The sequence below is a fragment of the Lissotriton helveticus genome, chromosome 9, assembly GCF_964261635.1.
Source record: "Lissotriton helveticus chromosome 9, aLisHel1.1, whole genome shotgun sequence".
NCBI lineage: Eukaryota > Metazoa > Chordata > Amphibia > Caudata > Salamandridae > Lissotriton > Lissotriton helveticus.
In genome coordinates, this window is record NC_136070.1 from 401,828,347 (window position 1) to 401,856,294 (window position 27,948).

Sequence of the window (27,948 nt, forward strand, 5' to 3'; positions counted from 1 at the left end):
TCTATTATCTCAGTGGCAGTATCGTTCACCTGCAGCTAGGGACCTCCTGCCCCACAGAAACCCATGCTGACTGTGATTCCCGGAAGCACTTCGATGCTCCTGCTCAATGCCTGATCTTTCTGCAAGCACACCACCAAAGTCAGGCCCTCGCCCCCGAAGTGATCTTCATTATAGAGACCTGACTAAACCCCTCCACCACCCCGACATCTCAACGCCCTACGGCTACAAGATGACAGACCGTGACAGCCCAAGCAAACTCAGGAGGCATCACAATCATCCACAAAGAAACAATCTGCTGCACCATCAGCAAAGAAGACACCACACCGATCATGGACAGCTCAATTTCCAACTGCACACCAATAGAAAAAATTATCATCAGAGACAACCTTGCCTGCAAACTTCACCACCCCACTATCCATGAAGTCGAAGCACTAAATCTTCCTCGGAAACCTCCACTTACACCTGGATGATGACACAAACTCTGCCAACCTCCTGAAATACATGGACAACATTAGCTCACCCAGCTGGTCACAGACCCCTCACACAGAGCAGGACACACACTGGACCTGATTTTCAGTGCCAGCGAAAGAGTCAAATTACAGCCATGCCACAGAACTCACGTGAGTGAGAAGAAAGGGGTCCCAGTAGCAATGGAACATATAACCACACAAATGAAAAATAATCAAAGAAACATAACTTGAGTCCACACTGTTTACTTCACAATGGGAATGCGTATTGAATATGCAAGATTAGTATACATAATAGTAAATCAGTAATTTACATGGTGCCCCAGAAACAGGAACGGGGGGGTGAAGTGGTGGTTGTGGGGAATTGGTGAGGGAGAGAGTGAAGATTCATAAGTGACAGTAAAATCAGCAATTGTCGATCATTTGACAAGGTTACAAACTATGTACAGGAAAATGAGACCAAAATGTTCATTAGATTATTCAAAGAGCGTCATACTCCAAACAGTTCAATAAATGAAGACAATGGGGAGTAGAGTTGACGATAGAAAATAGACGTATGTCGACGTTTCGACCCTTAGAGGTGCAGATATCAGTGGTTATCTTGCTGTAGGGTCTTCATCAGGACTGGAGGGGCCACACACCCTATTTAATATATAAAAATATTTCGTAAATACGGGAAACAAGTCCCTGTATATAATTTAACATAAACAGTAAGGCACATCACCCCATAATGGGTTGAATTCAAGGCACTAGTTAGGATCCCATACATATTATTGGGACAGTGTCAACATTGAGAGTGCAGTAAATTAGATTAGTGTCAGATTTATTGAATACTGTCTAATCATTAGCGCGTGGAGATAAGCCAGATCCAACATGGTGGACGGTTTCAGGAAATGGTGACTGCTCAGTAATGAGCAAAAACAACAAGTGATGGACTGAATGTGGATCAATGTCACACACTCCCCCAGTCAAAAGATCTGGGCCCAAATCCATCGTTTTTTTGCACTCCACACCACCCTGGGTTAGACAATGGCGATATGCAAATCAGCTCTGACCCTGTTGCCCCATGGGAACAGTCCAGTCCGAACTACAAAAGCCATGTCCTTCCCAGAACGGAATCAAGCATCCGAGGACCGGACCGGTTTCGAGGTAACACCTCTCTTCAGCCCGGCTAGCTTGACTCCAAGTGGTGTGGAGTGCCTGGGACCCACGTCTGGGCATCCCCAGCGCACTTAGGGCGGCAATTGCAAAAACAACAAGTGATGGACTGAATGTGGATCAATGTCACACACTCCCCCAGTCAAAAGATCTGGGCCCAAATCCATCGTTTTTTTGCACTCCACACCACCCTGGGTTAGACAATGGCGATATGCAAATCAGCTCTGACCCTGTTGCCCCATGGGAACAGTCCAGTCCGAACTACAAAAGCCATGTCCTTCCCAGAACGGAATCAAGCATCCGAGGACCGGACCGGTTTCGAGGTAACACCTCTCTTCAGCCCGGCTAGCTTGACTCCAAGTGGTGTGGAGTGCCTGGGACCCACGTCTGGGCATCCCCAGCGCACTTAGGGCGGCAATTGCAAAAACAACAAGTGATGGACTGAATGTGGATCAATGTCACACACTCCCCCAGTCAAAAGATCTGGGCCCAAATCCATCGTTTTTTTGCACTCCACACCACCCTGGGTTAGACAATGGCGATATGCAAATCAGCTCTGACCCTGTTGCCCCATGGGAACAGTCCAGTCCGAACTACAAAAGCCATGTCCTTCCCAGAACGGAATCAAGCATCCGAGGACCGGACCGGTTTCGAGGTAACACCTCTCTTCAGCCCGGCTAGCTTGACTCCAAGTGGTGTGGAGTGCCTGGGACCCACGTCTGGGCATCCCCAGCGCACTTAGGGCGGCAATTGCAAAAACAACAAGTGATGGACTGAATGTGGATCAATGTCACACACTCCCCCAGTCAAAAGATCTGGGCCCAAATCCATCGTTTTTTTGCACTCCACACCACCCTGGGTTAGACAATGGCGATATGCAAATCAGCTCTGACCCTGTTGCCCCATGGGAACAGTCCAGTCCGAACTACAAAAGCCATGTCCTTCCCAGAACGGAATCAAGCATCCGAGGACCGGACCGGTTTCGAGGTAACACCTCTCTTCAGCCCGGCTAGCTTGACTCCAAGTGGTGTGGAGTGCCTGGGACCCACGTCTGGGCATCCCCAGCGCACTTAGGGCGGCAATTGCAAAAACAACAAGTGATGGACTGAATGTGGATCAATGTCACACACTCCCCCAGTCAAAAGATCTGGGCCCAAATCCATCGTTTTTTTGCACTCCACACCACCCTGGGTTAGACAATGGCGATATGCAAATCAGCTCTGACCCTGTTGCCCCATGGGAACAGTCCAGTCCGAACTACAAAAGCCATGTCCTTCCCAGAACGGAATCAAGCATCCGAGGACCGGACCGGTTTCGAGGTAACACCTCTCTTCAGCCCGGCTAGCTTGACTCCAAGTGGTGTGGAGTGCCTGGGACCCACGTCTGGGCATCCCCAGCGCACTTAGGGCGGCAATTGCAAAAACAACAAGTGATGGACTGAATGTGGATCAATGTCACACACTCCCCCAGTCAAAAGATCTGGGCCCAAATCCATCGTTTTTTTGCACTCCACACCACCCTGGGTCAGATAATGGCTTTATGCAAAAATTGCCGCCCTAAGTGCGCTGGGGATGCCCAGACGTGGGTCCCAGGCACTCCAAACCACTTGGAGTCAAGCTAGCCGGGCTGAAGAGAGGTGTTACCTCGAAACCGGTCCAACTGTATTGGACGGGGATGACGAATAGCCTGGGGTAGCTTAGCAACGTGTAAACCATAGATATAGTAAAAATACTAAGTTAAGGGTACCGCTGCTAACGCAGGACAGAGACTGAAATGGTTAAAGGTAGTCACAATGAATGGAAAAAGACAGCGTTCGCAATTGCAAATTAACAAAGGGAATAATCAGCAATGATTGTTGAGGACGGGACAGTTATAACAGTATTGGTAATGTTGAAGAGTGAAACAGGAACAATTCTGACAACAGTGTAATAATACATATATATAGCCTTGGTCATAACATCCCTCTGGGAAGAGGGTATGGGGCCCGTAGATGGGCCGAATTGCTAGTTGGACACATATATTTGATGGAACATTATGCTAAACACTCAAGATGTTAAAGCCACTATTATAGTCGCGTGACGACCAATACACAAAAAGGCGTACCTCACACAAGCGGGTAAAGGCCCTTTACAATTGCAGTAGGACATTGTTCAAGACTAAACAGTGATGGCGTACCTCGCACATGCGGGTAAAGGCCACTGCGGAATCGGAATGGGACACTATTCAAGTCAAAGTGGCTAATTGCGAAAAAGAACTGTCCTGTTCGTTAAGCCCTGATTCAATTGAGTCAAAGGTGAACATCCATTTGAGTTCCCGGGTGTTGAGGATGCTGGAGATGCTACCCCCCCGAGGTCCCAGGGAAGCTTTTTCAATGATTACCCACTTCAAACTTTCTGGTGCGTGACCTGCGGTGGAGAAATGGTCAACCATGGGTGCGGCTTGGACTTGGCAACGGATTCAGCTCATATGTTGAAGTATCCTGGTTTTGGCCTTTTGCTGGGTCTGTCCAACGTATATCAAATTTCACGGACAAAGGATGGCGTAAATGACATTGACCGTGTTACAGTTGGTGTGACTCTTAAGCAAAATTTTGTGATGCCGATAGGTAAACTCTTTAGTCTGTATCGTACTGTCACAGGCTTTGCAGCAGCCACATCGAAAGTGTCCCAAAATTGGAGGTAAGTTCCACATAGTATTGATGGTAGGGGCCTCCGGTGTCCTGAGGAGAGAGCGGACCACATGGTCTTTGACACTCCTTGCTTTCTTGAACGCATGTAATGGCGGGTCTTTTTGTTGGATATCATCCGATATCAGTTCCCAGTGGTTGTTAATGATCCGTTTTATTTTGTTACTTTTTGTGTTAAAAGTTGTCACGCATACGATTCTCTGTTCCGTTTGATCTTTGTCAGTCTTAGGAATGAGCAACTCCTCACGTGGGTAGAACCAGGCTCTCTTCCTTGCTCGCTTGACCAGTTGTTTGGGGTAGCCTCTACTGAGAAGTCTCTGTTTAAGTTCTTCAGACTCAGTGAAATAATGATCTTTGATGGAGCAATTTCGGCGTATGCGTAGAAATTGCCCGAAAGGCAAATTGTCCCGCAGTGCTCGAGGGTGGTGACTGCCGTAGTGCAGAAGTGAATTCCTTTCAGCCGGTTTTCTGTATAGTTTGGTCAACAGATGACCTGCGTTCTCGTAGATTGTAAGGTCCAAGAAGTCGATTTGATGGTTGTCAGATTGGATCGTGAATTTTAGAGACTGGGATTGGGCGTTCAACCAGCCAAAAAACAACATCAATTGTTCCAAATCACCTTGCCATATCAATAAGATGTCGTCTATGTATCTCATCCAGAGACCGAGATGGTCTCTGAATGGATTGATCGAATTGAGTACAGTATCTTGTTCGAAGGCCGCCATGTATAAAATGGCTACATCCGGGGCGAAGAGCGCTCCCATGGCAACTCCCGATGTTTGCATATAGAATTTATCCTTGAAGACAAAGAAGTTCTTGGTCATTGCTACGCGGAGCAAAGCCACTATGAATTCTGTTGGTACTTGAACCGGGGCTGGTCGTTGGTGCAGGCAGCGCGTTATAACCATTAAGGCTTCCTGTTGCGGAATGCACGTGTACAGTGACACGACGTCACACGTGGCTAGAAGTTGATGGTTGGCATCAAAGGGTAGTTGTTCCACGATGTTTATGGTGTGCATGGTGTCACGCAAATAAGCCGGAGTGGCCTCTGCAATTGGCTTTAGAAAAAAATCAATGTATTTCCCCAGGGGCTCTAGAATAGAGCCGCACCCGGATACTATGGGTCGGCCGGGGGGGTCGACCATTGATTTATGTATCTTAGGTATAGTATAGATAGTAGCCAGCCGTGGATGTGGTTTGTTCAGAAAATTGAACTCCAATTCAGATAGGAACCCTTGATCTAATCCAGCTTGTGTTATTTCTAGAATTTCACGTGCAATTGCTTGCGAGGGATCTGATCTTAGTTGATGGTAGCTAGTGCCGTCATTTAATTGGCGGAGAATTTCTGATTCATACGAGCTGGCCTCCTGTACCACAATGGCACCGCCCTTGTCGGCCGGTTTGATGACAAGTTTGGTATTCTGAGACAAGGATTGTAAGGCCAATTTCTCTTTTTTGCTGGTGTTGAATCTGGTGTAGCCCTTCGTTCCTAGAAGTTGCAGTACATCCCGCAATACAACCGATTCGTAGGCCAGAATCTTGTGTGACATGGCACTACTAAATGGGACAAAGGTCGATGGAGGTCTCAGACCGGTTACAGATGATTGTGCACTTGGTGCTGTGTTACGGAAGAAATACTTCAGCCTTATTTTACGGAAAAATTTGAACAATTTGGTGCGAATAACAAAAGAATCAGGATGACTGGTGGGGACAAATGATAATCCCTTCTCCAATATTTTGAATTCATCATCATTTAGAGTTTGTTTCGATATATTCACAACCGGGCTGTCTGTGCCAGGGGGAGCTCCTCCAAGAAGTCTTAAACGAGGATGGATTGCTGCCTCTGAGGTTTTGGTGCCTACTACCATCTGTAAGTTTTGTTGCGGGTAACACGTTCCCCATGTTGTGGCTCCGACTGAAAATGTACTTGTTTTTGTTGTTGGCCACGACCCCCATTCCAAGTGTTGGTGTTCTGCTGAGATCCACGTTGTTGGCCGCGTGGCCAAAAATTTCCTCTGCCTCGTGGTGGGCGCCATGCGCCCTGGCGTTGCCCTAAAAAAGGGTTGTACTGATATTGCTGGTGGTAACCAGGATCCGGATAGTTCTGTTGATGACTGGGACCAGGTTGGTCTGGCTCACCCTCCGAGCTGTAGGAAGAGTCGGAAAAGGTATAATAATTACGTCTGCCTCTAGACGTTCCTCGGCCTCTGTTGAGGAATCTGCCTTGATGATCTTGCTTGTAATAGTCCTCTTGAAGGTACGGATAAGTTTTCTTCTTATCGTACAGTCTGATGTCACGTACCAGTTTCTCTAGTTTTCGATTTTGAGTTGTTAGGTCGAAGTCCTGGAGTGAGGTATGTAGGTTGGTGATGGTTTCCTTGGCGCTTTCAAAGTTCGCATCAGCCGTAATTTCTGCTTTTAAGGTGTTGATTTCAGCAGTGATTAGTTTAATTTGGTCAGCGGCAGTTTCAACGCCGAGGACCATCCAGTGACGGCTGCAGTTGTTGGCGACGTGGCTGAATCCCTCCCTGAATTTGGGTACCTCAACAAAGATGGCTGGCTCAATCTTTATTTGCAGTCCAATCGGGATGACGTTTTCCTTAAGGTACCTAGTTAGGAGATGGCCGTGCCACCGAGTACGGATCAGCTTTTTCTCCAACCGCTCAAGTCGGGAAAGAACTCACGTGGACCTACCACTCCATCCGCTTCATCATCGCAGGATCACCATGCACCACCATCTGCTCCCCCCCCAACGCCCCCTTCCTAAGCTGGAACAAAGTGACACAGACCCGATGGATGCCCTCCACACCACCCCGCCAAACACCAAAACCAACCAGGAACCAGCAGTCCAGAACCTCATGACCTGGATCACCAACGCCGTTGACAGTCACCCCATCAAACAAGCCAAGAACCGTAGATCCACCAAACGAGCCAGCTGGTACACACCAGAACTCCGGGCTATGAAATGTGGCTGCAAACCACTGAAGAGAAGATGGCGCACCAGCATGACACCTCAAACCGAGCCACCTTCATTTCAACCTTCAACAAATAACACAAACAACTCAAGGATTTGAAAAAAGAATCCCTAGCAAACCGCCTTGAAGTAAGCACCAACCCCACCAAGGAACTCTTCAGCATTGTCAGAGTTCTCGTGCCCCACAGCCACCAAGAACACAATTCCTCCCTCAAAGGAACTCTGCTGTGCTACAGCTGACTATTTTCACAAAGATATTTACAAGAACTTCAGGCCCCAACCCACTGACCCCCACATCCTCCTCGCTTCAACGAAAGCCTCCCGTGATCAGCCACTCACAGCACAGATAGCCATAGCCGTCATGAACTCCATCCATCTGGGGGGGCCCACAGATCCCTGCTCACACCTCCTCTTCAACATTGGAGGCAAGGATATCAGCCGGCAACTCAACACAGTGTGTGTGTGTGTGTGTGTGTGTGTGTGTGAACGTACACTGTAAGAACTGGGGTCACCAATTCCACTGAGGTAGCTTGGCGCGAGCGGGAAGGCACCCAAAGGCTAGGTCTAAAGCAGAAGTGCAGCACACACTCACACTGAGACCGGGAAACACACGCAATAACAGGACACCACACCAGCTGGTTGTTGAAAGAATCTTATTTTAATCTAGGCTTGTCCCATTGCAGGTAAATAACTCATTGTTATAGACTAAGCATCAATTCATCAGGCAAGTAACTCTGTCAGTACCTCACTATATGCATGGGCAAGCTAGGCAACAACTCCTTTAAAAATCGGGCAACATTTCATTGTATAGGCAACAACATTTGTCCTAAGCAGGTTCAATAGAAACAAGATTTCATGGGACCAGCTTCAATGAAAACATTTCTTGTGCATATGGGTTTTTTGAAATACTCAACTGAGCATGAATGTCACAACGAAATCATGCATAGCATGAGAATGGCTTCATCAACTTTTCCTACATCAGGATACTGGAATAGCAGTCACAACAACAGTCAGTAATTCATGCTATCGCCCAGTTCAGGAGAGGCCCTTAGACTCCTTTAACCCTCTTCTAGGCCTTGGGGCCTACCAGGCCCTTGCCGTATTACCTAGGGCCACCATGGGGTTAATCGGGGTCAACAGGGCCCAGCTGCAGTCTCCGGCGGGGGAGAGGTGGTCACGTGGCTGCCTCTCGGGGGTTCTGGAGCTCCTCGGCAGCCCGCTATCCCTGTGTATTGTCGCCCTCCCTGGGGGGGTTAATACCTTTAGTTCGGGCCTGTCGTCGTGTGGGCCGGTCAGGGGCTGCCACGCGGAATGGGCTAGCACCTCCCGCACCTCCTCTTTCCCGGGATGTTCACTGGGCAGCCTGCGCTACTCCGGCGCTCCTCCCTGGGCCTCCCTGCAGCTGGTCAGGACGGCTCCGGCCCTTCCGGGTCTCTCGTTGGCCTGGGAGCCAATGAGGGCGCGGTGCCAACAGCCAGTAAGGGCGCGCCTTCCAGAGGGCGTGGCGTCCAGGGCCAATCCGGGCGGGTCAGGCGGGGGCAAGGCCGATGACGTGGCCGGCGCACCAGCCACGTAATACTACCCTTTCTGGCCTCACCGGCATAGCGCGGCTCCCGGCAATCCCGCAGCGGCCCTCCCCAGGCTCAGGGGGCCGCGCCGCGAAGACAGATGGCGCGGAGCAGGTCGGGCGGCCAACACCTTCGCCCAACAGCGCTCCCAAGGCCGCGGTGGTGACAGCCGGCACAGCGCTAGGGACGCAAAGGCAGTCTGCGGCGATGGTCAATAGCGCTGGTTGCAGCACAGCATTTGGAAGGACACAGCAGTGTCTGGGGCCGGACAGCGCTTGGGGGGGCAACAACGTTTTCACGGCAACAGCGCTTGGAGGGGCACAGCAGGTGAGCGCTTTAGAGATACAGTGCTTAGCAAGCACAGCGCTTTGGAGACCGCAGTTCTCGGGCACCAAGGCAGTTTCATGCAGGCACAGTTCTTGGCAGTTCAGGGCACAGTTCTGTCAGGGAAGTGCTTTGGTGGTGCAGCGCTGTTACCTGGTTGATTCCTCCAGCAGTCCTCACAGCAGGTAAGTGTTCCCTTGCGGTGCATGGTGGTTCAGCGCCCTTCTGGTGTAGTTTCTTGGGAGGGGGAATAAGGGGGGTTGAGTTGGTGGCTCAGAGGTAGGATGGTTTCCCTTGGCTCACTGGAGGTAGTTCCCTGGGTTCCCCAACGTTGGGCCAGATCAGTGGGTTGGCAGAGTCCCTCACCTAACTTAGAAAGCAGTGCCTAGGCCCAGTCGGTTCCAGTGGTGTAGGTTCCTCTCCTAGGCCCAACTGCCTAAACTCCTGCAGAGGTGCCCCCAGGTCCAGTGATGCCCCAACTGACAGGCTGGTTTCACTCATTTCCCCTTATACCCCTAGGTCAGGTGACCACACTCTAAAGGCTGTGAAGTGTAACCCCTCCCTATTCCGGAAGGTTCCAGGAGCTTCCACATTCTAGGCTATGGGCAGAAAAGGCGAGATGGCAGTGTTACTGTATCCTAATGTTCCAGCCTGCTCCTGACTAATAGTGTGTGTCTAAAAAGGCCACTCGCAGTAGCAGGGGCCTGTGGCAACCATGTTGTTGGGAGAGAGCACCTGCACCTCAGCACTGTTTGGCAGTGGTTAGGCGCCCAAAGACATAGGTCCAACAAAAAAGATGTTGGAAAAAACAATGCAAAAGGGCCCAAAAACTGGGTAGACCACCCTAGGGCTGACAGGTCTAACATACACACACTAGCCAAAAAGTTCTACTGGCACACATGCAAATGGCGAAAATACAATGCCTTAACCTTACTTGCCTACAAGTTATCCATCCTCACACAAGTCTCATCAAATTGATGTACATCCAGACAATTATAGCCTTTTCTTTGCAAATAGACTTTCAGTATTTCAACATTGGGATTGCCTTACCGCCTCACCCATCATGTACAGACCCATCCACGGGTACACACACAAATACAAATAAATTGTTGGGACCCCATATTTCCTTGCCTCTGTCGCTCATTATTTTCTAATAATGGGCCAATGATACCTTAATGGCTCTTCAAGCTCCATTATTATGGCATTCTTATGGCTTTGTTTCTTAGCAGCACCCAAGTGGGGGACACAGAGTGGCATCGTCATGGTGCTGCCCTGCCTACAGCTTTCTGCTCATGAGTCCTGGCAGCTAGCCCACAACATGCAGGTTTGTAACACACAGTAGCCTACCTAGAGTGGTTGATAGCAAAGGACAAGCAAGATACCATCAAGGCTACACCTTCTCCTTGCCCTCCACATACATAGACCTTCACCAGCTGATAGTCATTCCCTTTGACTGAGCATGATGTTTGATAGAGCCTGACAAAACATCATAGTGAGCATTAGCAACAGTCTTGACATCATACTTGTGCACACAAATAGCCCTAGGTGCACACGTCAGTATAGGGCCTGGCGTTGACTTCCCTTAAGGGTTATTTTACTATTCTAGCTGCAATATCACTTGGATCACCACGAACACTGGTAAATTAAAGCAAAGTACACATTCCTGCACTTTAAAATTGTATCAGTTACATCAAATAGTTGCATATTGCTGTTTGTGGAGGATCCTTATTGTCTCTGCACCTGATCTCTGGAATGGACTTTCAATTGGCATTCAGAAAAAGGATAATCAGTTCACCTTTACCAAACTCCTATGTCCTGTGCAGCCCTATTAGCTAGTTTACTTTTTCCCATCTCACACAGATTCACTTCAAAACTGTGTGAATGGCTTCTTCGTTATCAAATGATAGTAGATGGCAAAATGGTGCTTACCTACTTTTTCTTATCCACTGGAGATAAAGCTATTCATCTTGTATCTCCTTCCCATCCGACCAGTTCTCCCATCCCCGTTTGCTGTCAGCCTTGGGATTTACTTACCCTTCAAAATCCGGCTCTGTGTTCCCCATATAGATATCAAGCAGGAGGTCTCAAGCCTATAAAATCATCTACTATTTCCCTCGACTGCTGATAAACCATCCTCACAATCTTGCATTTTAATTATTTTTCACAACTTGACCATCTATTCAAAATGGCTCAAAAACGCGCCTGCCTTTTACTCTCCAGTCCCCTCATCTTTACCCTCCCCATGGTTGAGATTTCTTGTGCTGATCGAGTCATGAAGACTCAATAGACTTGGAGAACTTATTTATCTACTTGAATTGTCTAGTAGCATCTTACATTCACTTTTAGTGCAGGATAGGACCATCTGTGGACATCCAGTCTGAATACGCTATGTATAATTTGATATAACCTTTGTAAAATGGCAGGAAGGCTCAGTAATCTAAGTGCTTGCTGCTGGAAAAAGAATTCCATTCTACTGAGGTAAGTAAATTGAGTTCCATTTAATTGGGTAACAGTCTCATCTTTTTATTTACAGGGTTTAGGGACCGCAACACTGGTATAAAGCATTTATCATTCTATAAAAAACAAGTTGTTGTTGCAAGCCATTTTTTTGTTATGCCCAGTATGAAGTGAATACTACATTAGGTACATTGAGGGAATCCAATTATGAAGATGTATACTTTTGATTATATGTGATTTGCAAAGCATGAACATTTTTAAAGGTATTGTTTCTAGTAAATATAGAAATAGGCACCACAGGAACTTTTATACCTTGATAAAATCAACATTCTTTGCAATTTTAGTTGTTAATGCGATTAAAATTAATTAAACCCACATTACTGGTCAATTAATGAAATGCAATTCCGGGTTTTGATGAATATCCATATGTTTTCAAAGTGTTTTGTTTACATTTGTCAATCTTATACTTTTTTTTGTTATTAGCTAAGATAATCTAAATATGCTTTTTATTGCTTCATTAATTGAGAAATGCATTAAATTTTTAAGGCTCAAGATATAAAAACAATATGCTTAGGCTACGTTTTTGAAATGCAAGAATACATTACTTGTGATGTTTTGTTTTCTCGGGTAACTGCGTTTTGAGTACTGAAAATTAGAGAATCTAAATGTGTGTTAAGTCTGATGTCTTCACCATGCAAGTTATAGGCCATTATGTTGGTTGAGTTATTCCTGCAGTAAGTGTGAATGTTTCCAATAGAGTAGATATTAGATGATGGTGACAATATTCACACACCCATCTTTATCTAGCACTTCTGTCTCTGTCTCTAATCAAAAGGAAAGCGCCGTGTGACACACTGCAAAGGTAGGATTTCTTTGTGAAACCTTGTTGTTGTCTGAGCAGAATCTGTTGCCAAGGTGACAAACCTATCCCTTTCACAGTCCGTTTACTCATTTTCTGTAATATCACATTGGAGGACACATTTGGTTATTCTTTACAGAACATTTGGCCTCAATGCTACTTTTTTTCTTCAATGTTACTTCAATTAAACGACCAGTAAAATCATGGAGGAAGACTTAAATTACTAATAATTTTACGCACTCAATGTCCCAAATTGTCCACAGACCTTTTCACATTGCTTGCAGTAACACAGAAGCTAAGACAGTGAATGTAGTTTAAGTATGGAATTTTGGTTAATGCATTTTAGGAAAATAAAGTTTACTGAGCCGCTTAAACCCGCTGACATATTTGCAGGAGTCTTACTCTAAAGCTAGAAGTGGGTGTCAGACTGGTGTAGCTTTGCTCTCTTTGATGCTTATTCTCACCTCGTACACGCTTTCTTTCTCTTTCTCTTATCTTTTGATCTTCCGATTCTGTTCTTCCTCTTCTCTTGTTGGTCTTCTTTCTCTCCTCTCTACACTTGCTCCCCTCACCACCTTTCTCTTTCTGCTCTTCTCATTTTTTGCCTTTCTTTTTCCATTTTCTTTCTCTTTTGCTGTTTGTTGTTCATAACCTCTGGTATTGCTGTCATTTTCCTAGATGATCTTGAATCTTTCAGTCTAAATCTATGAACTCTAAAGCGGTGCCAGTATTGTGGCCGCCTAGACCGCACCGTGTGGTTTAGGCTTCAATATTTACCTTTAACAGAATGTCTAGCTTCATAATTTTTACTAGTGCAGATCCCAAATAGCTGTGTGAGCCATACATGAGCGAATAAAATGAAGCAATGGAACATAGACTCCAACCTTGAAATCTATATGGCTTATATTAAACCTCCCCTTTTTTACTAAAAGGCATTGCATTATGAGGAACAATCTGGCTCCAAGTCTGAAAAACGTCCAGTACACTTTTTTACCAGGTCCCTTCATCGGAAGTACAGAAAAACCCTCAACACACCACTAAATTCTTTTGCCTTTGTTTGGTGTGCAGTTATCTCCAAGATACTGATAAGTAGAAGAGTGCATATTAAGATTGATCACACAAAGTTTAGAGGTCATGTATATCATATAGTGTAGCGCTTTTGGCACAAGTTGGATTTTCTCCACAGAAAGAATGAGACAGTTAAAGGGTGAAAATACAATTTGAAACTGATGGTGATTATGAAACAGAGAAGCAATTTTAAAAAGCATGAACACAGCTGATTGACCAATGTATTACAGGTTATCTGGTGCATACGTCCATAAATGTCAGTAACTGAAATGAATGAGTTTTGGAAAGGTCTGCTCATCCACACATGAATCACAAAAACAATAGTTTGTTGTGGATCTTTGTTTGAGAGCTAAGTGGGGTAAAGCTACTCTCATGCCATTAATCTGACTTGATGAGACCTCACAGGGCAAAAAGCAGATCCTCGTCCGGAATGAAGTAAGCTGCAGCAATGTCAACAAATGCCTGTGGTACCTTAAGATGCTGGGATCTAGCTGACCCTGGGTGCCTTCTCTGTAGGATAGCACACTAGACCATTATAACCGAGTATGTAACATATTAAAGACATTGCTAATTTTCGTATCGTTTGAGATTTATTGGATTTCCTTGAAGGCTCTCCTCTTAAGGAACACTACATTCTAATGCATTCGCCATCAACAGCTGAGCCTCCTCTCATTTCTTGTTGACTTCAAGCATGCCTTTGACCATGTACCATGCTCCACTGCTTTTTGGCTAGGTTTGCACTTTCATAATTTATTTCTCCTTTACACTGTATGCGTTTGACCTAGAATAAATTGGTTACCTGGAGTGCCTGCTGTGTATGATCAGCAGTGTTTCTCGTCATCAAATGGTATCCACTATTTGTTTTGGTATACATATTTGAAAAACCGAGAACCCACCTGCTTGGAAGACATTTCCTAGTCTAATGAAACCCTGTTCCTTTGGCATTACTGGGTGGCCCTTTTTGTACATTTCAAGACTCAAATCATGTGGGCAGTAATAGGTTCTACAACCACTGAGCTATTAAGTTTTTTTTGTTATGTTTTCATCACATTTTCTGATTTTCATTTTCTCTGAAGGTCTAAGAATGTAAGGAGGGCTCTCCAGCCACCAATTTGTTTTGGTCTTGGTTGAGTACCCATTGGGCTTGCTTAGGCCATGCAGTGATGCTGTGGTCGATATTCTATGGGCTGTGATTGATTGCTTTTGGTATTCCAGTGTGCAGATACCCTGAATACTAAAAGTGTTGTGGATAAGTGACAATGTCAGCTAACGAAACATTGATTCTGCATCCTGGAAAGCTAGATATACATTTTGCCCTTGTAGACTTCCTAGAGATGGTCATGGTCCAGTCAGGAGAGACAGCTATGGGAGACCATGAAACGCAAAGTGCAAGAGCCACCATTTTAGAAAAGGTGTCCGAAGGTCTTCCTTGCCAGCTTTTGTACAGATATATCTCCCCATTCAAAGTGTGTGAAATTCAAAACCCGTAAGCACAATGTGGTCAAGAAAAATCATGACAAACATCCATTTTAAATTTCAAAACCATTGATTTGTATTCGCTGTAATCTCCTAGTGCAAGTAGCAATTTCTAAAGTAACTCAAGGCTATTACGTGGTCTAGTGGTTTAGGCTGTGATTCCTGTATTTGCAGAAATACACTGCAGTAATACCAAAGATGGAAATACTGATACCACTGTGCACTATTTCCTCTGTGTTCAAGTTCTGCATATTATGCTACTTTCTGATCTTCAGTTTGTAGTCCTGACCTGGGTTCAAGCACGTATTTGCTCCGCAGTCTGAATCACCCACTTAATAGTAGTAACGGCCTTAGTTAGCAACTGTTTAATCAAGAGACCAGACCTCTAACCACAATGTTCCTACTTAAGCAAGATACATGATCCTAGAGAATTCAGTTTATCTCCGTATGCCTGGTTACCACCTCCTCCACCAAAGTTCAACATGCTTAAAAATTCTATATGAAGAACTATACAACATATACATTCCTTTTATCATAGGGTAGTATCCTGCTTATGTAATGACATTAAGTGGACTAGCAGATGCGCCTTTCTCCTCATTAAGTAAATTAACGTTTTGGCCAATATAGATCTGGGAGGATTTCTTAGTGCTTCTTTTACAGTTAAAACGGTTTGAAAATATTAGGATGCACCTTGGCACAGAAAATTTGGCAGGAGAACTGCTCAGAGAGCTACATGGCAACATGTTGATGTTGTGATTGAACTGATGGTTTTGTGCAGTGCAGTTGAAGTGACACTTTGCTAATACCCTATACTAACGCTTACTCTGCAAACCTAGTTCTACTGTCTGTCAAGATGCATTACATTTTCCTTTCTACATTGTATTGTCAAAGCGTGCACTGTTTCAGGCTTCCAGGAACTCCTAGTAAAATGGTTGTTTGTGCATAGTATAGCTCTCCTAGATGCTTCTTGCTTGGGCAATATTCCTGTAAATCTAACCTTTCTAAACTAATAAAAAGTAACATGGAGCTATCTTTTCTAAATATTTTCGCCATTTGTTAATTCTTGGAGGAAATAATTAAATATATTACATAGGGATTAATGTGCATAGGTTGACTTGACTATATGATTGTGACCAGGAACTATGATTCATACTACTAGTTTGTAACTCATGGCTATTTTTTCTCACGGACACTATCTTTTCCAACATGACTTAAGTTTCCTTTCTGTGTTAAGTTAGAGTTGACTTTCCTTTGCTTCTGTTCCAAATTTGTATATGTTTGTAGTAATCTGATCTACACAATAATTCCTTCAAATAAAGTGGCACCTTTTATGCACATTTTTCCTTTTCATTGTCTAGATCTCTTGAGCCTCCACTTGAACATTTATAGCTAAAATCCAGGATGATTTCACTGTTGATCTTACCGTTACAGTTTATCAAGATCTGTACCACCCAAATAAATGCTTCCTTCAGCTCGACTATTGAGATCTCTTGAAATTCCATTTTGAAAAGTGATCTAAATTTCTGTGTGGATACGTGGCTTTTTAGGGCCAAAATTGTTTTAAAAAATTCAGCTGTCCTTTCATCTGAGAAGTGACCAATGTCTATTTACGACAAATCTTTGGTCACCAGTTGAATATGTTAATTTAGCATTTGTTTGAATATTGAACAGAAATGTTTGAATCCATAAAAACAATGAATGCCTCTTCTTACATCTAAGACATGTTCATAAAGATACTGTCCTATGAGATCCAAAGACTTTTGTTTCTTTGTTGCGTGTCAGTAATTATTTTAAAATTCTTTTACCCCTTCCATTTCCTCTTCCCTCGAATGTTTATTGTAGTAAGTGTGCAGTTATTACTAACACCAGCATTGATGAATATGCTCGAAAGCAAGAACGAAATCCTTGATTTTATGGTGGATCCGCTGGACCGAACAAGTGTGGAACTCGGACACACACCATCAGATGTTCACAAAATATTTGCTTTGTCATTACCCAGTAGAAGTAATTCGAGTCAATCCTTCCTACCACTTCCTCACTCGCCCAGCTATAAAACTACCCTAAAGTCACCAAGTCATTACTTTCAGATCTGTTATTAAAGTTCTTTGGGACTAGTTTCTTTGCCAGTAGGTGTGACTTATGTTTGAATTTCAAGGAGTAGATCGTGCCTACTGATTAAAAACAAATCTTTGTGAATCAAGCTCTTAAAACTTTTATGAATTTCTCATACGTTTCTTGAACATTGAATTTGACCCTATTGCATCTCCACTGTTTACGCTCCTGTGCTACTGGGATTTCCTCTCTTTGACTGTTTTCTGCACCAGTTGTTTTGCATGTACATGTTTTTCTTTTGCATGTTGGCATGCATGATTCTTGCACATGTTTAATTACTGTCTATCCACTTTCTGTTTAGTCCTGGGTATGATGCAAAGTGTGCAGCAATTAGTGAGACTAATTTGTACAAATAAATATCTCAACAACGATTAATGTGTCTATATGCTAAATATTTGTGATTATAAATCCAAACTAATCAATAAAGTACATTTAAATTGCATTCTTGTGCTTGATTGTAATCATTTCTTCCTAGAGTTCGTTCATTGTGTGTGAATGTTTGGCTACTGTGAGACTTGAATGGTTTCAGTGAGGTCCTTTGCACAAGTAGTTTAGATATTGTAAGGATCAGTGGCTAACTAAGCACAGAAGATTGGGTATGTACATGTTGCCCCTGCTATGAGTAAGTACAAGTCATCCGCTATCTGTATTACTGATATACCTGTTTGCAGACAAAATATACATTTTAGTCCGCACTGGCAACAAATTAACAGTTTCTTAGTTTGTGAGTGGAGCTGAAATTTTGCACTAACATATCTTGTGTTTTTTGTAGAGGAAGGCTATGTGAAAATGTATCTGCGTGGCCGTCCTGTTACCATGTACATGCCCAAAGATGAAATCGAAACTTACAGTTTGGAAGCTAAAGCAGAGCTACCCAACAAGAAACTTAAACTGGAATGGGTGTATCCTTTTGCTTGTGAAATGTGTAGCATTGAGGTGATCCAAGTGCGGTAACCTGGCTTTATTAAATAGCTTCATTATTGCATCTGTGTGAAAAGAAATGGCATAGGGCACTGAACTCCAATCCAGTAGGACACCCTATACCAAACTGTCAACCGACATTCAACACAAGTGCTTGGCAGACAATAAAACGCATGAAGGGAAAACATTGAACATGTTAGACGGAAAAAACATCAAACACTGCACAGATGTATCATAAAGTGTGGGAGGAGGAGCGTCGCCCCACTGCTGTCTCACAGTGCGAGAAGCAGAAACATAAAATAGTATTTTAAATACCATTTTATGTTTCTGCTTCTCGCACTGAGAAAGCAGAAGGGTATGCCTGGTTGGGGTGGGTGGGTCTACTGGAGTCCAGGGGAGGAGTGGCTTGCCCACTTTGTGTGCGCTGATTTTTTTTTTTTTTGGGTCGGTGCATTTTCTCTATGTAGGCTGCATGCCGCCTACATAGAGAAAATTGCCTCCCCATAGATGCCAGTGGGGTCGGCGTCACAGCCAATCTCAACTCTGCCATTGCAGCATTGTGATTGGCTTAGGGAAGGGAGGCTGCCTGTGGCTGCTTCCTGTTCAGACGGGTGGGGTGGGCTGGCAAACGCAAAGTTAACTAAGTTTTATTTTTAAGTAATCCTTCCCCCCCCACTCAACCCGCGCGCCCCCAACCCGCGAGTCATACCGACCGCATAAAGTTATGATCATTAAGTCTCTAACCTCCATGAAACATTGCGCTCAAAACATATGTTAGCAACCTACATTCATCAATTATAGGTCAGATACACATGTAGTAGGGAACATGTTAGTTAGTACTCCTTGCACACACCTACCACAGACCAGACTGGATGGATATGTGGCTCCCAACTACCGCTGCTAACTATAGTTAAACCATTTTCGTAACCACTTGCCACGCAATAGACAAGCCAAGTAACCCAGAAAGTAACAACATGATTTTAAGCAAGTTCTTCAGTGAGGATGAGTTCTACAGCCGAGGAGTTTGATTTGTCCTCTGCCATAACTGAAGGCACACAGTGATTGTACCAAGGCCTCCTACCCCCATGAAAACAGGATTCCAAGGGATGGGTTGGTCTGCCCACTTTGCCTCATACCTTTGCACATTAGGGTAGCGTGTTTTCCCCCTCTTTACACTGTGTGGAACTATCTCATTCGACATGCACCAAAACCATGCAACGTTTTGTGAATTTTATCCACCCCGATTTGTTGAAACAGTTTGTGAATGCCAAACTGATTGGATAAACTGGATGCAGTTTGAATTTTTCATCAAATGATCAAGCCTGCACCAGACCTTATGCACAGTCATTCACTTTGCATTCTGTTGAGGACCCGATGGCAGGGGGCAGCATGGAAATCTGATAAGGGTTGTAATCGTTTCATTTATGGGTGAAGTATTTCCACAACCTCACTGCCTCTAGAGCCGTGGTTCCTCATGTGTCTTTAGGTTGATTGGCAACGTTGGACCCACTCCTTAAAACCGCTGGATCATTAAGTGGCAAAAATAGATGGCGCACATTGCAAGAAAAAGCAGGGCTAGTTACTCCGGAAATATTGTTTTCCGCATAATTGGTGTTCCCCATTAAAGCAGAATCCACCACAGGTTTAGGCACAACGGTTCTTGTGCGCTTTAGCAGGCAATGCCAAACTTGAGAAGAGACGATATTAGAAGGTAGAATTCTTGTTCAGACCTTGGGAGGTATTTTTTTTTTTTTTTGTAATGGCACTGTGGTTCTGACACTCAGGAATTGCACCCAAGTCAATTTTGTGGATCCATTCCCGTGTGTACAGAATTAAAAATTGGGATTGTAGTTACCATAAACCTGTGCATCTCGTTGACATGTTTTTAGCTGTCCATCACTATTTTAGGAGCCATTTAATAGTTAGTCCTGCCCCTCAGCAGTCAGTCCTCTCTGAGTCTGAACACTTATAAAACTGGGATGCTAGTACTTGGTGGCCTTGAAACATTTAAGACCCCGAATTACTTCCACCCTGAACAGTCCACGTTGTAGTTTATATTAATAAAAGTTAGCCGTGACTGGATAGATTTTCATAGTGGCTAGCTTTACGTAGACTCTAACCAACTGTGACGTGGCAGGAAAGTGAGCGGTCGAGGCAGAACCTTCAGGGTGGTAGTAAGCCTCCTCTGGAGCATTCTTCAGTAAACCTATGGGAACATGATGATCTTTTCTCATATTAAAGAATCCTCAACTATTTCTTCATTTTTAGTAGTAAATGGTCTCTGACATTTTCAGTATTGTGTCCAGGTGAGTATGCTATAGAACACCTATATAGCATATGAACAACATGCATTGAGATAAAAATTCAGAGCATTTGATGCAAATATACAGCCTAAAGGAATGTCCTATTGGAGTATCGTTCACACTGGATGTATTCGGAGTCTTTACCATGTTACTTTGCTATCCTTACATTAAAATACATTTGGCATATTTTGTGCTAAATGTGTTGAGGAAATTCCATTTGATATACATTGTATCTGGGCACTACAATATAGCTAGTAGCCGATCTGCTCCCGTTATATAGCTCGCCATAGCATTTAAGTAGCGTACATTAACTCTGGCATACCTTTAAATTCTTGTCATTTATTTGAAAACAATTGGTGAATTGGGTTACTGGTTATAGAGCACATCGGGAGCATTCCTACAAAACATTTCTGAACGTAGATGAAGTGGTACATGAAACCCATGATTAGATTTGTAGATCCTCCTCCCGACAGTGATTGGTGGGTAGCCCAGAAGACAAACAAACACAAAGGTAAAGGGCATCCGTATAATGCATTTCCGCCTCTTACCTCCTCAAGCTGCCCTATTTCAAGCAGGCAATCGGCGTGTTAGGGCATTAAGGGAATGGCCATAAAATAAGAAACAATGTATGACCATAAAAAATGAAGAAAGATCACATGCGTCGAGATTTGATCTGTTTATACCTACCGGGGCAATAAAAGAGGTGCAGCTTAAATGGAGCTAAATTGTGGATAAATAATGAGAGTCTCTAAAGCCCTGTGTTATTGCGGTATAGTGGAGGCCTTCATGCCGGTGCTCTGGTAGCCTATGGCTACAATTTACTGGTGTCCAGTCCTACTTTACTTGTGTGCCCTTTCCTAAAGTGTAAATCATTCTGGAGCTAAAGACCGATCTGGAGAAGTGAATGCTAGCCTTTAGTAACGCATATTTCGTATGGCTGATTGTTGGACGTGTGATTTTAAGATTTTTGCTTATTGAGCTCAAGGTTATAGAGCAAGACTGTGGTGCAGAAGACTCGTGCTTTTTAAAATGGTGGTGTTTTTTTGCCAGGTGTTCTTGGACTTCTTTATTCCAGGCAAGCTATTTTGTAGAAGAACTAATTGAGCTTCAATGGAGATCCCGTGCCAGGATATTAAGGGCGTTATGTTGTTGCCCTCTCCTATGCCTAATGTTGTCGTGTTGAATGACTTTTTATGACGCAAGCCTTCGGTTTGGGAGTCCAGGTAATATTAAGTTACGATATTTTAAATGTAGAAGGAATGGATTTAGTAAAACTGCAAATAGAACATTCTGTTGGATTTATTTTTAATTATCTTTCACAGAGTAAATTACTGGAACTGTGGAAATGATTAATAATAAAAAAAAATTCAGGGCCTGCAATAGTTCGGTGGCACGCCTGAAACTTTTAGTTTTTGCCTGCCATCACCCACAAGGGTAGAAAGACCAGTCTTCTGACATCAGAAGGCTCCTCTCCATCCACTCCCTTGGTTGATGGGGACATATGTTAGAGGATAGACCTTAAGTGTCCTGTCTTTTAAAATGCAATTTATGTATTTACTGCACCCCATTGAGGATGGTAAGCATGACTTTGCTTATGTAGTGCATGAGCATAGTCTTAAAGATAACTTAACGTTTGTGACTGCGGTCTGATGAGACTAGTCAGCCATGCATAGTACATGGTTTGCCTAGCTTGACTTGGTGACTGGCTTGGTCCTTCGTCTTCACCACAGTTGTAGCTATTGTTAAAGTAGCATGTGCAATGGTGCCAAAGCCCTGGGATACGAGTGGCCCTTTACACCCCCACTATGGATGTCTAACATTTATTTACAGGGAATATTCAATTTCCGGATGATAGGTAGAAAGGGCTGAAAGGTTGTTAATTGATGGCAGTTTTAAAGGTTGCGTATTTGTATGCCATTATCACTTTTGTTTAGATGTATTTTATGGAGACTTCAAGCTGCTGATTAGAATTATCCCTAGGCATCAGACTGGATCCAGAAATGTTTTTTTTGTGAGCAGTACCCCAGCTCGCTGGTAGGTGGTGTAATTCGGCTCTGCGTGGCGTAGTTTGCGTTTTCCTCTCTGACAGTGGCGATCACAGTGCCTATATAGGGGCCACCAAGGCGCTCTGACGTCAGTCGTTTTCTTTTTGCACCAGCCAGCGCCGATCCAGAAAGAGCTTCCCCTTAGTATTTTTTTTAAACTTTTTTTTCCAATGTTGTCGGAGTCTGAGGATTACCTCGTGGTGTTGTAAATAGGTCAACTAGGAAGGCTGGCTTCAAGCCCTATGGCGCCTGTTACCAACAGATGTTGGTGACGGACGACCCCTTGTAAGCATCTGGTGCCTCGAGGGGGACCCCACCCGAAGGCCTGCCCTACTGCCGCACCACCAACCCGAAGGCCTTGAGGGAACGAGCCCTCAAGCTTATGACAGCTCAACATGCAATGCAATGACGATTGCAGTCCCAGTCAAGAGGAAGGGAGCAGGCCTTAAGCCTTCTTTCGTTATGGTGGTGCAGAGAGCAGCTGAGTTCTTGGACCTTAGCTTGCCCTCGGTGGCAGTTGAGAATAATCTTGAGGGAAGGGCTTTAGCCGGGAGTGGACCCCTCAGAAATGCTACTCACTTTCAATTAGGCACTTCGGGACGTCCTGCTGGGGCTTGATCCAAACTCTGCACAATGGCTCCTGTAATTGCCCGCTGCCCCACTCAAGGGGACCCAAATTTCCACAACCAGCACCTCATTCTGGAGAGCTTGGGGGTCCAGGTCTCCACGTCCCACTTAAATCCTAGTGCATTCCCAACCACCTCACTGGATTGGGAATCCGATAGGCTGGCTAAATTGGGCAAGAAGAGGTTTTCTTCTGCCAGCCTGGCATTGTGGTCTGTGAACACTGCTACTCCTGCGCTGTGTGGGATACGGTTGCGCAGGTGCTGCCAACAGTCCTAGAAGAGGCCGGGGCGGTGCTCTCCTAGGCTGTTGGTGAAGGGAGGGATGCAACTAAGTTCACTACTTGCTATGTACTAGACACCATCGACTCTCACTAGACAGAGCGGTTTTGATGACAGTGGTCTTGCAATGCCACGCCTGGCCGAGAACTACTGACTTTTTTGGGAATGTCCAGGTATCACTCTTGTGTTTTATTGGATGAGGGAGCACTCCGTTCACTCTGTAGTTTTACACTTGTCTTTGGTGCTATGGTTACTGGGTTTGTCAGTCCCTGGTAATTATAGCTTGTTTATGTTGGGTATGATGGCCCAACGAACCATGCACTATTCACTTGGTGCTATGCACGTAAACATATAATACTTTTTTACAGCAAAACATAAACCTGTTGTCATTACAGTATCTTGTCTTTTATTTTTAAACTTCTTTTATGTCTTGTTTATCATATATGCACTTCATCATTCTTTGTTAATCACAATCTTTCAATTAACATAAATGGTTCAAAGTAACAATCAATATATTCTTAACATTTCATATTCATGTTATGATTTACTTTGCAAAATATTGTACATTTTGTGAGAGCCCAATGCATTTCGGCACTACCAAAGTGCCTTCATCAGGGGCAGACCTGTAAAAATAAACAAAATAACCTTGTAAATACTGTTATTGGGTGCCCATGCGTGTTAGTGAATGTGTTTTGTGATTGTTTTTACCTGAGTATGGTGTATTCAGTGTTCTGGCCTGCGTAAACACAAATGTAGTATTCATAAAAAACAGCTAGACAACTAATCTTTAATTATTAAGCCGTGCCAATATCAAATCCAACTAATGAGAGTCCCAAACATTCTGCTTACCGCTAATGTCGTTATTTCACCAGCTTCCTAAATGATAGATAGTAGACATAGATCTAGTTTAGTGTCCAGCTTATGATTGTGGACAATCCTTTATCGTTAGTGCTACAAAAACGTATGTTAAGGTGCCTACCTGGTTCTCCAAAACTTTATCTATCTGTAAAACATAAACAGACAAACCACGTATTTGATATTCAGATTCTAACCTTGTAAGCCAACAAACAAAGCACGATTTCCCTTTTTAAACCGGTACCAGATCTCCACATACCTCTGCAATTCAACTCTCCCGTTTTCTCTGTATTGAGAAAAAAACCCAAAAGAAAACCATTTTCAGCGTCATGCCGTGCTGTTAACAACACGTTTTTACGCTAGATTCCTCTGAACTCCCCTAGACTGCCAGCTTACCTAATGTGCATATCTTCCACGTCGCCTTAATCGAACTCGCTGTTGTTAGTACGAGCAAAGATTTCGCTACCCGCGTTGTCGGTCCGTTGCTATTATAATCCCCCGGTCTGCAACCATCAATGACATAGAAGACGGACTCCTCTACCCTAGACACGAAATCTACGGGCGCCATCTTGGAAAGGCTATCTGCTCTCAACTCACTCAGCTCAATGCTGCATGTTCGTCTCTCAAACCATAAGGCAATGCATGTGGAAAGTTTGTTAGTCGTATTTGGTGCAATGTGGTGTGATGGTGTTTGAACATGGTGTCTATGATGATGTTTACTTATCGTTATTCAACCCCTTCGTGCATATACGTGGAAAAAGTAAACATTACAATCTTAACATTATTATACTTGACACACTTACTATGTTGCATGATTAAACTTTCCTCAACTAACTGGATACTTTGTCATTATTATGGAAGCTGTTTTTTGCCCTTTATTTATTAATATAGGTCTCTGTTTTCACTTATGCTTGGTCTCTACCATATATTTTTTTCTCTAAAATGACCAAATTTCCCAGTGGAAGTATTATAACATGCAGTTTCATTGATAAGTTTAAGAGTTCTCCTATTACCTTAATCCTCCTTTCACACGCTATTTAAATACAGTGTTGTTTGTTATTTGGTAAGATGCTACAATGAGTGAGTACCTTCATGTCATAATAAGGGTTCTAAATAATGCACTTATAAGAAGCATGATAAATCGTATTTGTCATTGAGACCTCTTGGAGTCAATGTCTGTAGATGTTTGATCCAAAATAATTCACGTTGCAATAGTCTTTGTTGGTTGTTTGTTCCTTGCCTCATCTGTACTTGTTCAATAATAGTAAAACGTAACTGGGAGATGGTGTGCTGGTTGTCCCTCCAATGAACTGCTAGAGGTGATGTCATATTCCGATTTCGGATTCTGCTCTTGTGTTCTGTGATTCTGACCTTTATTTTACGTTCCGTCTTGCCCACATAAAGTTTACCGCATGGACACTTTATTCCATACACTACATTAGCTGTGTTGCAGTCGCTGCTATGTCTCAAGTTTATAATTTTTCCTGTAGTTGGATGGGTGATAATGTTGCCCGTAGTCACATTATTGCAATGCGTGCAATTTAGACACTTGCTCATCCCTTTGTAAGGTGTTGTGGAGGGTATTGATGATTTCTGCTTCAACCTTTCCCGCAGATTTTGTCCTCTGGTATATGCATGAACCGGTAAGTCCTTGAACAATCCTTTGAAATCTGGTTCATTCTTTAAAAGTTCCCACCTTGTGTTTATCTTTTTGATCTTTTTTGATTGGGTAGTATACTTCGTTACAAACACTATCTTTTCTTTAGGGGTTCTCTTCTTAGGTTGCAATAGTTCATTTCTATCCAGTGCCAATACTTTTGCCATGCTGTCTTCTAGTTCTTTGCGAGGGTACCCTCTGGCTGCGTATTTGTTGGCATGTTGCTGAATTGTGCTTTTGGAAACTTGATTGTCCGAACATATTCTCTTAATTCTTATGAATTGGGATTTAGGTAGGTTTCTGACCAAACTCCTGGGGTGAAAGCTGGTGTATCCCAATGCATTATTTTTATCCGTTAGTTTTGTGTATAATTGAGTTGAAAAGCCTGAAGTCTCTTTGTTTATCCTGACATCCAAGAAATCTATTGTCTGTGAATCTATTTTGTGTGTGAACTGAATTCGTGGATTGATTGAATTCATCATCTGAATCATGGATTCCAAATGTTCCTTAGTGCTGTCCCAAATCAAAAAAATGTCGTCAATGAAACGACAGTACATTTTCACATGTTTCCAATCTGCTTTGCACATGTTCTCAGATTCAAAATGAGCCATGAAGATATTAGCATAAGCGGGCGCTCCCGCAAATCCCATAGACGTTCCCGTCAGCTGGGCATAATGATGGTCTTTCCACAAGAAATAACTGTTGTTTAAACAGAACTTGAGTAATTGTAACAAGAATACTTTGTGTGTTGCTAGTTCTCCCATCTTCAACAGGGCCCATTCTATTGCTTCCAGTCCCGCTTCATGGGGGATTGACGTATAAAGAGCCACTACGTCAATGGTACATAAAATCCACTCCAACTGAAAGTCTTGTTCTGTCCAAGTAAGTTTATTTAAGAAGTCCGTAGTATCACGTATGTATGAGCCCCAATTCTGTACGAATTGTTGTAAAAAGTGATCAAGAAATCGGCCGAGGGGATCAAATAATGACCCGCACCCCGACACGATTGGTCTAAATGGTGGGTTAGTGAGATGTTTATGCACTTTGGGGATCATGTATAGTCTCGGTGTTCTGGGATGTTTGGTTGTCAAGTATGCTCTCACTTTTTCGTCAATCCAGTGATTATCCTCTGCTGTATGTAGTATTTCGTCCAACATTTCTTGTAGTTTGATGATAGGGTCTGATGGTAAACGTAAGTATGTATCTTGATCAGAAACGTGTAGGTCTACTTTAGAGTCATAAAACTGCGCATCCATCACCACTAATGCTCCCCCTTTATCCGCTGGTTGAATCATTATTTCCTTGTTGTGGGATAAGTTCTGCAGAGTAATGCGTTCTTTTTTGGTCATGTTACTATATTTGGGTTTATTGTAATCCAATTTTTGGAGGTCCTTTTTAACCATTACTTCAAATGTGTCTAACATCTTGTGTGTGATGGGTGATTGGAACACACTTTTTGGTTTAAATTTCTCCAATTGACTGGTTGAAACCGTATCTGTCAACTCTGGTGGTTCCACTACGTTGGTGAAATAATGTCGCAACCTGAGCGTTCTCATGAACCTGAAGAAAGCTCCCTCAGTTTCCATTTCGTTAGTTTGTGTCGTAGGTACATGTGAGTCCCTTATTCAGCACTGCAATCTGTTGGTTTGTCAGTTCCATTGATGATATATTGATGATCAAATCACTTTCCTTCCGCTTCGTAAGGCTTTTCCCTCCTCTTCCTCTCCTGGTTTTGCATTTGTTGATATTGCAGACTGCGTTGGTGGTCGATCTTGTTGTGGTACCTGTGACAAAAAAGGTGCGCTATCACGACTTGTGGATTGTTCCGCTATTTCCAGAGTTACTGAAGCTCCTTCTGTTGAAACACGGACTGGACCCCTACGTATTGATGTTTCCTTGTCTGTAACAATGCTCTCTTCGGATGAGTGTGTTGTTAGTGTAGTTTTTTTAGGGACAAATTGTCTGCGAGCATAAATATCCGCCCAAGTATAAACCTCGTTTAACTTGTAATCTATTGTGTCCCGTTTATACTTGCGCAGTTTCCCTTCCTGTAATTCCTTTTCATACTTGTCTAATTTCAGATTGATCCCTTCTAGGTTGATTTTCCAAGTGT

General features: G+C 43.6%; 1 protein-coding gene across 9 annotated transcripts in view; it reads left to right on the top strand.

Moving 5' to 3' along the window:
• EML1 (EMAP like 1) overlaps window positions 1-27,948 on the top strand; it is an 883,632-nt gene that overhangs the window by 680,948 nt on the left and 174,736 nt on the right. For 5 of the 9 annotated variants that reach the window (XM_078660158.1, XM_078660155.1, XM_078660159.1 and 2 more), the window contains 2 exons: window positions 12,470-12,496; window positions 17,922-18,051. In XM_078660158.1, coding sequence (XP_078516284.1) covers window positions 12,470-12,496; window positions 17,922-18,051 — 157 coding nt within the window. The remainder of the gene's footprint in view (window positions 1-12,469; window positions 12,497-17,921; window positions 18,052-27,948) is intronic. The other 4 variants (XM_078660161.1, XM_078660160.1, XM_078660157.1 and 1 more) reach the window with 1 other exon arrangement.